The sequence below is a fragment of the Pagrus pagrus genome, assembly GCF_965226575.1.
Source record: "Pagrus pagrus genome assembly, chromosome: 22".
Classification (NCBI taxonomy): Eukaryota; Metazoa; Chordata; class Actinopteri; order Spariformes; family Sparidae; genus Pagrus; species Pagrus pagrus.
In genome coordinates this window covers 22,003,725-22,016,109 of record NC_140204.1, presented here as the reverse complement: position 1 = coordinate 22,016,109, position 12,385 = coordinate 22,003,725, and the positions used below count along the sequence as shown (strand labels likewise).

At 39.6% G+C, this 12,385-nt stretch overlaps 1 protein-coding gene across 2 annotated transcripts in view; it reads right to left on the bottom strand.

Moving 5' to 3' along the window:
* Positions 1-12,385, bottom strand: part of mllt3 (MLLT3 super elongation complex subunit) — a 56,408-nt gene that overhangs the window by 18,325 nt on the left and 25,698 nt on the right. For both annotated transcript variants that reach the window (XM_084345005.1, XM_084345006.1), the window contains exons 6-7: positions 11,423-11,551; positions 7,357-7,935 (exon numbers count right to left, since the gene is read on the bottom strand). In XM_084345005.1, the coding sequence (XP_084201131.1) occupies positions 7,357-7,935; positions 11,423-11,551 (708 nt within the window). The remainder of the gene's footprint in view (positions 1-7,356; positions 7,936-11,422; positions 11,552-12,385) is intronic.

Here is a 12,385-nt window from a genome sequence, read left to right as displayed (position 1 = left end):
AAAAGCAAAATATGCAATTTCTTCCTCAATCAAAATAAAACAAAAAGAAGTTGGCGGAGTGTGGTGTGGAGATGGCTTGGTGGAGCAGGGACAGAGCTGCTGCTCAGGTGCTCGGAGCCGGCCAGCTCTGGAGGAGAGACAGTTATAGATCCAGACCTTCTGGAGGAATAAACACCCAGAGTCACATCAGATTCTGCTTTGTTCAGGAGCTGTTTACAGACTGGAGGAGAGCTCATTGCTTTGTAGCTTTTGGGATTAAAAAGTGGATTTATCTTCACTCCTGTTTATAACCTGACTGCAGCAGTGATCAGTGGAGGTGACCTCCATTGTCGGGTGTTTATGTTCTGTAATGTTGACTGCTGACTGGAGCTGGAGGGGAAATGTACTTTACTTCACGAACATAACGTTACAGAGAGGAGAGGGGGGAAAAGAAGAGAGAGAACTAGAGTCTCTGAGCGCTGAGTGCTGAGTTTAGTGGGAGGCTGACCTGAATTCAAACACACACTTCCTCACTCTCTGACTATCTGGAAGTTATAGCAACAGGTGACCAAATGAATGCACCGTTACCTTGAGTAACCTTGTGGATTTCTCTGGTTTGAACTTTGTTGAAAACAGTTGTGATAATATGTAAAAACAGCTCAACAAAAATCTATAACAAAAGTTTAGTTGTTTTCAGACATTTTAATGCAGCAATGTTACACATTTTATCTCTCAGGAATTGTTTGGTTTTCATATTTAACAAAGATTAATGACCGTATATCACTCCTCTTTTGGACATTGCCACAATAATAAATGAAAAATACCTTGTGATGTGGATTATTTTTATAATATATTGTCATATTGTCCATATTGTTATACGCTTGGCAAGACTGAGGTATTTCAGGGCTGTGTAATTGTCTCAGACTAAACAAACTGGTAACAAGGTATACATTTTACTGCTAAAAAGGACCAAGAAATTAGAGTAAACCGAATCAGCATAAAGTAGAACTCGGATCACTCAGAATGAGCTGACAGTTTAAATTAGTTGTCTGAAAGCTAATATGCTCCTTCAGAAGGCAGTGAAAAGCTGCTTTCAGGTGTTGCAACAGGGGAGTCAATGCTACCAGTTTTTTGAACATTTAAACATTTAAAGCCAATCAATCAGCCACAGCTGCTCTCTGCAGTGATCCCAGGTATGCACAGGTGAGAGAATGGGCGGAGCTCCAAGAACTAAGAGCAAGGATTCTTTTTCCTACATTACTGACATTTCTTCTTCTGTTAGACTTCATTGCTGAGTTGCAGGAACTGCCTGCTGGCTGTGATGGGAGATGAGATGGGAGAATGCTAATGAAACAGGGAGCACGTTCTGAACAACAGCCAAGAAAATATCTTTGCCAATATGGTTCATAGTTATCAAAAATCTTGAGATTTCTGTGGGCAGTCTTCCTTTTGTCATCATTCCAGCAAACCACATGGACTCTTTAGCTGACATTAGAGGACAATCATGGCTCATGATAAAATATTTCCTCTGATGACTGTAACAAGTGATCTAACGTTTCATTTGTGCCCACTGGATCCAGTTCGACTTCAGCCTTCAGTGTTTAATTTCGGCTTCCCAGACATTTAGTTTATTCCATTTGGAGATTTAAAGTAGCAATTTCAGTTAATAATAATAAGCTTAGGTTCCTTTTTAAGGAATTCAAATGTGACCTATTGAAAAGGACTCCCAGAAGAGTTAGGCTGGGTCAAAGCAGTGATGTTTATGAGGCCAGTGAGAAATGTTCTCTCACTGAAGAGGCCAAGTCTGTCTTGTAAAAAACAAATTCAAGACTATTGGATAACAAATGCCATCAAATAGAGTCAGGATTTCTGCAGGCTTTGCCAAATTAAACGTAATACTTTTAAATACAATATAGAATGAAACTGAATGTGTCTTTCAAAGTCATAATGATACACAGCATCAAGCTACCCTCAGCTCAGAATAAAACCTCTGCATGTCCTTCTTCATGCGAGTGGAAGTTATTTTTTAAAATAACACTATGACTTTGTGCACACAAGACAGCTGTCAGTTTGTTTGATCAGTTCCACTGAGAGCTTTATTGCACAAAATGATGTCTATGTCTTTTATCTAGAAAAAATATTTATGATAAAAACAGAACCTGTTAGAGCTCAGGAGATGAAGTTAGCTTTAAAGTGAGTGCTTGTGTAGCCTGGTCGAGACTGGCCAGCTCTAATCACTGTGATACAGTCATTTGTTGCTCTCCAACCTCTTCAAACAGTGCTTTTAGAGGTGTGGACAGCTCATAAATTTGAACAAGGATGCAGTGTGAGTGCTCAGGGCAAGAGTGACACACTAACAGACTTGGCTGCAGATGAAATAAGCACATCCACAGTCAGATGTGATTGGTTGAATCAAACTGAATGTTATTCCCTGCTTTACGTTTTGACGTTTGGGATAACAGCAAGCAAAAAAGCCTGGAATCACTGGGAGGTCAATCAACTAATCAAGTGCAGTTTTTCTGTGTCTGCTTGTGTTTTCTGTGCTAGCACTGTGTTTCTTTTTGCTGCGTATGTGAAAAAATTTAAAATGTGTTTCTCAAGTTGGCTGTGTTTTATTTAACTGCAGCCTTTATTAAAATGCTACACGTATGTTTTTTCATTCAAAGGCAAGTTTTCTAAAGCTGCAGTATGGTGAGCTTTCTGAGACTTCAATGCATTGAATGAAATAAGAATAAATCAAGGATCTTCATCCCACTGATGCAAAAATCAAATACAAACAGTGTTGCCACTATACAGTCATGCTCATTAATTTGCCATCAAATCACTGCAGGAACTTAATGAAACATAAACACTGTCATGGGTTAGGTCGTGCTTTTATTTCCACTGCTCTCTGCCAACTGTGGGGAGGAAATCTGGGCCCTGCTGCTGCACTGGTGCTTAAAGCAAGTTCAAGGTACTTTCAGAGGCTGTCCAATGTGATTAGTCAAGCATGTGATGTCACATCGAAACAAGGAAGACTTTAACAAACACAACAACAATAACCAAAATTTTTCTACTGCATCTGTGTTGACCAAGACAACCAACACTTGCCATGACTGGGGGATAATGACAGGATTTTAATTTACTATGAACTTAACATTTAACAATTTTGATAATTGATTGAAGACCCAATTCTTTGGTTTATTCTGTGGTTTCAGCTTCTCAGGTTCCACTCTTCTTCTATGATGGAAAGCTCAATATCTTTGGGTTTTGGACTGTTTATCAGACACATTTTTTCCTTGGTGTTAATTGGTGATGTGGGTTTAAAATGTGTCAGTCTTAAGGGAGCTTAAAATGCATTTGGATGTCAGTATACAAACCCAAATTAAAAAGTGGAAGCTGCTACTGCAAACCAACGCTGCCCAAGAAAACAAAGTGGTGAGAAGTAACCTTCAGGAGAAACATGAGAGAAAAAGAGAGACGTGAGGACAAAAGGCAGAGCAACTTCAATGGTTGTCACCTCCTACAAACAGCACACAGCTGGTCTGTTGGTTTATGGGACAGCTTCTTCACAGTGCCATAAATCTTACCACCACTCCTTTTTTAAAGCCTTTGTCCTGCTTTACTCAAAGCCACCAAAGCTGCCCTCTTCAATGAAAATAAATAGTCTTTAGTTGGAGTTTGCTGGCATCAATCTGGCGTTTTCTCTTAACTCTTGGCACAGTTAGGACAGCCGTAAAGAAATGCCAGCAAACAAGACAAAACTGACCAAGACTATTTGGTTTGCTTGTCCAATTCAGCAGGGGCTGTCCAAACAAAACTATTTCAATGTGAATTAAGAAGCCTTTTAGTATGACACTGTGGATTCATTCAGAGCCAAATCATTTATGCTAAAATGTTTTGGTTTGCAACACAAAACTTATTAGCTTTTTTTTCCACTCATGCTGCAGTTAACCTGTTCATGGTTTTCTTAACTATTTGGTGGCTGTAAAAATGTTATGATTTCCTTAACATCTACTGAGCAACCTGAAGTAGTGCCCCTAAACCCCTGGGTGTATCAATCCAGACAGGTGGTCTGTGTCTGTCTGTGGCAAAATCCACTGTTCATATGTGGCATGTTTAGGAGGAAGTGTTCAAAGATTTGGTGTCAGAAGAACAGAACAGATATCAGTTGAAATGTCTAAAATATGGTAAAGGATCTACTACTTTAACTAAAATTAAATATTTCGACAGATATAGTTTTCTTTAAACTGCTGATGATAAATATTTGTTGAAATTGTTATATATTGTGGGTTTTCTTGGGCTTTTAATAAAATTAATTCAATTCAGAGTACTACTGCTAATGGGGACAGTGCAACCTTGGTGCAAAGGATTTGTTCAGACCTACAAGACCTATAAACATGCTCTGATGTGTCAAACCTGGAGTTCCTTAGTAAGTCAAGGTCGTCTAACCTAAACTCAACTTTTTAAAATCATATCTATCTTTAATATCGTTTTATGTCCATGTTAAAGTTCAAATGTTTTATGCACATTTGCTCAACTGTTTGGTGGAGAAAAGATACTTTAGTATAAAATCCCTGATCTTTAATACCGCTTTTCCACCAAAATTAGCGGGTCTACACGTTTTTCTTTTTAAAACGCGGGTCAACCCACTAAAAATCACCTATTGACCCCATTCCCCACTTCCTGCAGGCAAGGCAGCCCATCTGTGATTTTTATCTGAAGCATTACGTTGTATGTCACTGACATCATGTTTCATGTCACGAATGCACCGGGAACAGTTGTAACAGAAGAGAAAACAACAATAGACCCATTGTGAAAGAAGTGTCTGTAAAACGGTGGATAAATCATTTTGAGAGTCACAACCCCCATGAAATTCACTGTCATAATTTGAGGCGTTTTAGGCTTCAAAACATCACTTGGCAGATCTTAAGGAATGAACGGGGCTCTGTCTGCAACACTGTGTCCAGTAATAAAACGTCCGTAATAGAGCACATCCCAAATTCCTTCCTTATTTACGCGCCACCACCGGCTGTTGATAACGCATCATCACTTCACATGGTGGAATTTAGCGTGTTCACCAGGGTCTTACGTTTTGATTAGAGCAAGTTTACACATTCCCATTGCACACAAAAGCTCAATCTTAGTGGGTTTATGTGGGAGTATGAAGTATAAGTTGTCGTCATCTGAACTCTGTTAATAACCAAACTTTTTGCTTCGTTGCCTACAACATTAATGATCCTTGCAGGGCTCAAAAATGAGCAACGGCCACTAAGGTTGTCACAACACCAGAATTTAGAATTTTGATTCAATACTAGGATTCAAAAAATTATGCTCGATTAAAGCACAAAGAATTTACAATGTGCACAATGTTGCTGCAGGAAAAGTCACTGAATTGACTGAAAATCTGAGTTGGGATTTTTATGTCTTGCAGTAGTTTTGACACTACTGAATGCAGATATCATATCATGTAAAACACTGAGTATCAAAAAAGTCTCGAAATATCGATCCTTTTGATAAAACCTGGAAAAAACAATGGTAATCTATCGAGCTGCAAATCAAATCTGAACATCACTAGCCATTAGGCAGATGGATAAAATGGCATTCTTGTAATGCCACATACTATACTTTTTCACTTTAAAAGGAGAAAATAATATATGCACATTGTTATATGTACAGATTTACTTGGAGAATTAATGGTCATTTTAACTGTGAAAAACTGTAATCATTAAAAAAGTATTTGTTGGTACTGTCCAAAGGTGCAACGAAAGGAACAAAAAACAAGCTTGGTTAGAGCATTAAGGGTTAAGTAGTGTTCTCAGACAAAGTGCCAGATATTAAACTAGTCTGATTTTTCTTCAACCAAAGTTTTGCTATAATGTTGGCACAATATTAACCAATCATCCTTGTAATATCTCAAAACATAAGGCACATGAGAACATTTTAACAGAAGGCTGTTACAGTAAATGTCTGTGATGATGTGAGCTTTACACAGAGTTGTGCAGGTGACAAATCACTCAGCCTGTGCCCACATCCAGCGTGCTAAAAACAAGGTTCTCATGCTAACACACCAGCCTGCTTTCCCTTCATGTCATCACCTACTCCACATTTCCTCCTCTCTGCTGTTTCTGGCCCAGTGCTCAGTGGAAAAGACTGAGATCAAACAAGTGGTCACATGAGAAATGAGAGCGGCGTTCTGTGTCCGCCCGGCACTCGGCCACCGGGGTTGCTAGCCTGGGGAGAATCAAACACCTGGCATTTGTCACCCCACATCCCCTTTACAACCGACCCGACCCCCAATCCCTGTAGAAGAACTTAAAAAGGCATTTACATACAGCACAGACAAAAACACAGGTTCTGCTAGTGCTAAGTAATAACTCCCCTGGCTAAACAAGCTGCTCTACAGAGAAAGATTCATAAAGACCCACGCTTTGTACAAGCATTTGAGAATAGAAATGAAAACACTGTCACATAAAAGAAAACTGCTCAAAGCACGGGGATTTAGACCTTTCTTCCACAAACGCTCACCCCTTTTCTTCTTTCAAAAGCTAAAAGGATTAAAGGGGAACTCTATGCTATTCACTGTCGCGTCTCCCCTTTCTCCTCAGGTGTTGTAAAACCATAAATCTTTCTTGTCTACTATTTGGCTTTAAAACAGCCCTTCTTTATGGGGAGGTTCTCCAACAAATGTGCGTGGACCAGGCAACCCAGTCAAATGCCTATTCATGAAAGGAGCCACTGTAGACATTAAGTTTTTCTAATCCTGCTCTTGAGGTGGAGGTACAGAGGAATACTTTAGGTTTGTAAGTGTGCCCATTCTACATTCATTTTAAATTTTTTCCAATACAAACATATTTACAGTGTACAAAATCAGGCAACTGCAATCCATTAAACATCAAAACTGCATCTTGTGACTATCTTCAGTTTTGTCCACTTCCTGTTGGGCCACCCAGACGAATGCAACTGAACTCCCACTAGGTTTATTGGTGCCCACCCCTTCTTCCAATTCCTCTGCCCAACCCCCTGAAGTCCAACAGACCACCATTAAAGAAGATTCTCTCGCTGTTGGTCATTTGATTTTACAGCCCTTCCATGCAGAGGAAGGACTGACCACCAACAATTCCTCCCCCTTAGAATTGGATACCATTCACGACCCCTCACTCACTTTATCCAATAAAGTGGCCTGAAAGCTCAAATCAGTAAGTATAATGTGCTGGACTAGTACAAGGGCCAGACAGCTGCATCTCCATGATGATAAAGTGTAGACATGTCTCCTTGCTGTAGGTGTACACATCTATTAAATCTGATCCTTCACTCTTAGGACTGATCAAGAAACTATATCTTGGTTTGGATAACATTTAAAAGTCAAAAAAGATTCCAAAAGGTTGTTCTACTTACATCTGATTTGGTTGACTGGTCCTCCATATCAGAGTCATTTGGGTCCACCAGTTCCTGGAATGGTGGAAGTGTGGACACCTTCCTGCGCTCTGCCTCGTCACCTTCTGGTCGCAATTTACTTGATCGCATCTGCGATCTATCCTTCAAGAGTTTCTTATCCGAATGTTGAACGTCTAATCCGGACGTCTGCTTCCCTAATGAATCCACAAATCCCTTTTTACGCTTTTTGGTAAGGTGATCGTCACCTTCGGGGGTGGAGAGACGCTTGTTTAGCCCTGATCCGTGGTTCACTAACTCAGTCCGATGCTCCTTAGACAAAGACTTGGGTTCCTTGAAGCCCATTTTAGGATTGATATCTCGAAGGGGCTGGTTCTCTTTGGGTTTCCTGGAAGGTTCTTTGGGGGCTTTGCTGGATTCCCAGCCAGAGTCTCTGAAGGCACTTTTGGGCTCTTTCAAGTCTTTTGGAAGCTTGTCTTTGTGGTCCTTGGAGGGTTTGTGAAGTTTGGAGAAGCTGCTGCTGTTAGTGCTGGTGGTTGTGGCGGTTGTGAGAAGGGTTGTACCGCTTCCTTTGGAGCCATCCTGTGGAATAAGCCAACAAATGAGAAACATCCTACATTGTATAAACACAATGATTACACAATAGGTTTAGATTTATTGGTTGCTGGTCTTAATCATGATGTACCAACTGCATGATTGCAAGTGAAAGGGAAACTTTGGCCATTTTTGACCAGCTTTGTATCAATACAATCTTGGTAGTATAAAAAAAGAAAAATTAACAATGGTAAACTTCTCAATGTTGTACTTCTGCATTTTCGTACACACGCACCCACGGACACAGTACAAGCGGATCAAGACAGCGAGCTGCTCCTTTCTTTCTATTGGATCAAGTAAGAGGTGTCACCGAACTCTGATCAACCTGTCTAAACTAGACAGTGCTTATAAACTATAAACCAAGATTATGTTTCTACATTGCCTGTTTCTGGCCTAAAAAGTTTTCAGAAACATATTCTAATGTACTGTTTAGCTTTCTGACCACCTTACTGTTTACTGTACTGTTGTACTCGCATTACCTCACCGGTCAGCAGATTGTTTACTGACTGGTGCTGCGCAATGCATTCTGGTTGTTGTTGGTGTCTTTCTACTGCACAGACAACCCAATTTTATGCAAGGGCCATCTTTCCAGGTGCTAAATACTTCTTTAAGTCATGTAAGAAAAAACACCAAGAAATTCTATCCAGCAGTATTAGAGCAGTATTACACAGAATCATCTAAGCTACCATAGAAAAAACTTCAGCTCAAAAGGACTATGGAGTAGGGCAAAGAGAAATCCCACTTTAGGTCAGTGGGCAAACGTAATAGAGCAAGGGCATATTTAGTGACTAATAAATACTGTTGTCTGGTATTGGGCTGTATTTCTGTGAAAATAACTAAAATAACTGCAACTGAAAATAATTCAATAACCCTGAATATGAAAAACTGGGGCCTTTATTTAAAGTCCCATCTTGTCCGAGCAATGATCCATTCTTTGCAGCAGAAAAAAATGCCTCCTGTGATTATGTTGTCTTCTTGCTGTTTGTATTGTGTCAACTTTGGACTGTGCTTTAGACTACATGTAGAACTTCTACAATGCATAGCTCTGAACAACAAAGTGAGCAAAAACCAGGCAGCTAGGTCAAATGAAGATTAATCCTCTGCCTTTTACACAAGAGAAAACATGCATGCCACCCTGCAGTTTGGCATTGCCATCAGTGAAAAGAGGTCTATTCCAAAAAAGAAACTCAAAAGGGTCTTCTTAGTCCCCATCTATAGGCTTAAAGAGCAAACTCAGGGCTTCTTTTGAACAGTGCTGTTTAGCAGGGTGAAGGGGCCTTTTCAACAGCCACACATGTGCAACTTTAAAAGTGGAGTGAAGAGCAATGTGGAGAAAGGAGGAAATGCATTCCTTCTAACGACGGGGGCCATTTGTCCCTGGGTCTCACCTCCAGCCCCCTTGTCAATATTTCATCAATGCAGTAAACCCATTAAAGCAGTCTAGACGACGGGGTGTGTTACAACTCTGCCCAATCACCTCTAAAACCTTTCATTTTGTCGATCTGCTGGTGACCTCGGGACCTCAGGATGTAAAGCTGCCGGCTCATTCTAAACTCCAGCATGCAGTGAACCCATTTCCCTCCCAGGGCGGCACGACATAAAAACTGGTTTAGTGCTCTGGAGGGGACACACAATGCCTCCACTGCCATCAACATTGAAGAGATCACTAAAGTGGCACTTTTTAACAAACCTTTCAGCACCGTGACATTGGCAGGTTAGCAGGTGACCCAAGTTGGTGTAAATCACTGAAGGTCCTATAGCAATCATATTGTCAGAGAGGGACTAATAGCACATCATAATAACAAATCGATATGGAATACATTTTAACTTTCAAGGAATTTAATTTTTTTTAATTTCGAAGAAATTTTGGGACTCTTTTACTGTGCCACAGAATACAGTTTAATACCTCTTTTCATGATCATACCAGCAAAAGAATGAAAGTATGATGAAAAGCTAGGGGACGTAGAAGTATTTCTTATTACTTCACATTTTTGTCAGTACCTCCCAGCAGTACTTAATTCCTGATGACAAAATTAATACAATTAATCAATTACGAGTTGATAAGCTTCCTAGCTACTGTAGCTAGCATTAGTGACAGTGTTTGCTGGTCCGATGCCCATCTGCAACCACATCCAAAATCATTTTCAAACAAACATTACTGTCTACAGCAAGCAAGAGAAAATTTTCAAGACCAAAATGTCTTAAAAATTAAATTGAATTAAATGTAAATTAAATGTAGGAATTTTTAATACCATCTATTGCCTTTTTTTGTAAAGAAAACTAAATGCAGTGCTTCTAAAAACCTGCATTATATAATTTATCACTTTTTTTTGTATGTTATATTTTATACCTTGATACCTTAACATAGCATTCTTTGCCATGTATAATAGTATATAAATATTGGATAGTTTGGATATTACATTAATCATATTCTACAACTAACTACATAGACTTTTTTTTAATATATATTTTACTTATTATTAACGCTTTTGGTTTTGGAATTGCTCTCCTGAACTATTTTTCTATGTCTAAATTCACGCAAATAATTGCACAAATAGTATTGTAATGTATATAATTTTGATTGTAATTTCTCATTTGATTTTTTAAAATTGTGTTTCATTCATATACTTGTTTATTGGTTTGTCTTTTAGCCTTGTCTTAGCCCATCGTTTATGCTGCTGGAACATGTAAATTTTACTCAACAAAGTCTTAAATAGTTTGTTCTTGTATTAAATATATCAGGGGCTGTAGAAGAGCTTAAATAAATAATTTTGGCAAATTTACGTATTTAGGTCGGAGAGGTGGGTCAGAGAGGGGGAGGGGAGGGGCGGGGGGGGGAGAGAGCGAGAGAGAGAGAGAGAGAGAGAGAGCGCGTGCTCCTGCTCCACCAGTAATTCATCACACACTCTGTGTTTAGACTGGAAACTGTTTCCATGTGAAACGGGCCTCTCCTAACCTGGCTCTTAAATGACACTAGTTAAAGGGACTAAAAATAACACGTAATGGAAACAACATGCCAGCTTATTGACATTCATGATTTACTGCTGCACGATAATGTCTCAAATCTCACATGCTTCTGGGGCCATCATTTTGTCATTCCTCCATCTCCCTCTCCAGTTCTTCTCACTGATATTGTACATTATTATCTGAAAATTCTATGCATAGGAAGTTATAAAAGTACATAAGTGCAAAATGTGTGCATCTTCAAACCCACAAAGATTCACAGCATGTCTCCGGGTCAGTGAAGTAATTTCTATGGCTGAGCAGCAGCCAAGATATAGTTTGCTTAAGCCAAAGGTGGATGTCTTTGAAATCCCAGAGTTTAAATATATTTGACATCTTGAAGCTGCCAAATATGTGGGGATTAGGGTCTGGAGACTGAAGACGTAAGATGTCTTGAAGCTGGGTGGGGCTGAGAGTGGAGGCAGAGGAGAAGGTTTTTTAGCTCCAGGCTGTGGCTGGATACAACACTGACCTTTGACCCATGGAAGCTTTTGCCCTTCTTTGGCTCGGAGAAGGTGGATGTCAGCGAGCTGTTGGTAAGTGTAGGCAGCTTCAGGTGCTGGCCGAACAGGGAGGTGGAGCCCTCCTGCATTACCATCACCTGCCAGAGTAACAGCAACAAACCAAAATGTTTAGAGGCTTTGCTTTGAAAGATGTTGCTTTGGGCCACAGTTATAAAGTTGAAAGGTAGGGCTGGGCCTGGACGTTAAGTCCTTCACGGTACTACATACATGCAGTATCAAAAGATCTGGGAGCTAGCACTGACCAGATTCTTAGTCTTATGCATTTATTCTATTTATCAGATCTTCCCAATTTAAATTATATTAAGGGGATATATTTATTCCAAGAAGTCCACAAATATGCATTATTGGGATTCCTTACACCAGCTGATATTGACTAAACCTTTCATGTTAAGAATAGCTGAAAGTGTTGTGAGTACCTTATTTATAAAACGCAACATTATCATCTGCATATAAAGTCATTTTTTAGGTGTTTTTTTGGCACTTAAAATGTAAAAGAATACCCAGCTTTATCTCAAAAGAGAACACACCCATGACATTTCTGTTATTTGGCATTACAATTCAATATTAAATGAATAATTTAAAATTGGGGTAATATGCCTCATTTCCGGGAGTGGCTGAGATGTTTCATATCAAACTCATGTCTGCATGCTCAGAGCTGGAGCTGGACAGCCTAGCTTAGCTTAAGACTGGAAAGCAAGGAGAAACTGCTAGCCTGGCCCTTTCCAGGTAACTTTGGTTTTGGTTTGGTTAAGTGTTCCAGTATGAACTAAGAGAAGGCTTTTAGGGAGACTTTATAGTAATGAATCTTCAGTGCCTCAAATGTCTACAGACCACACATTCAGACATCCAAATATGTCTGTTTTTGCTGGAATATCTCGTAGTCATTACAGGGCTAGAAAGATGGCCAGAAT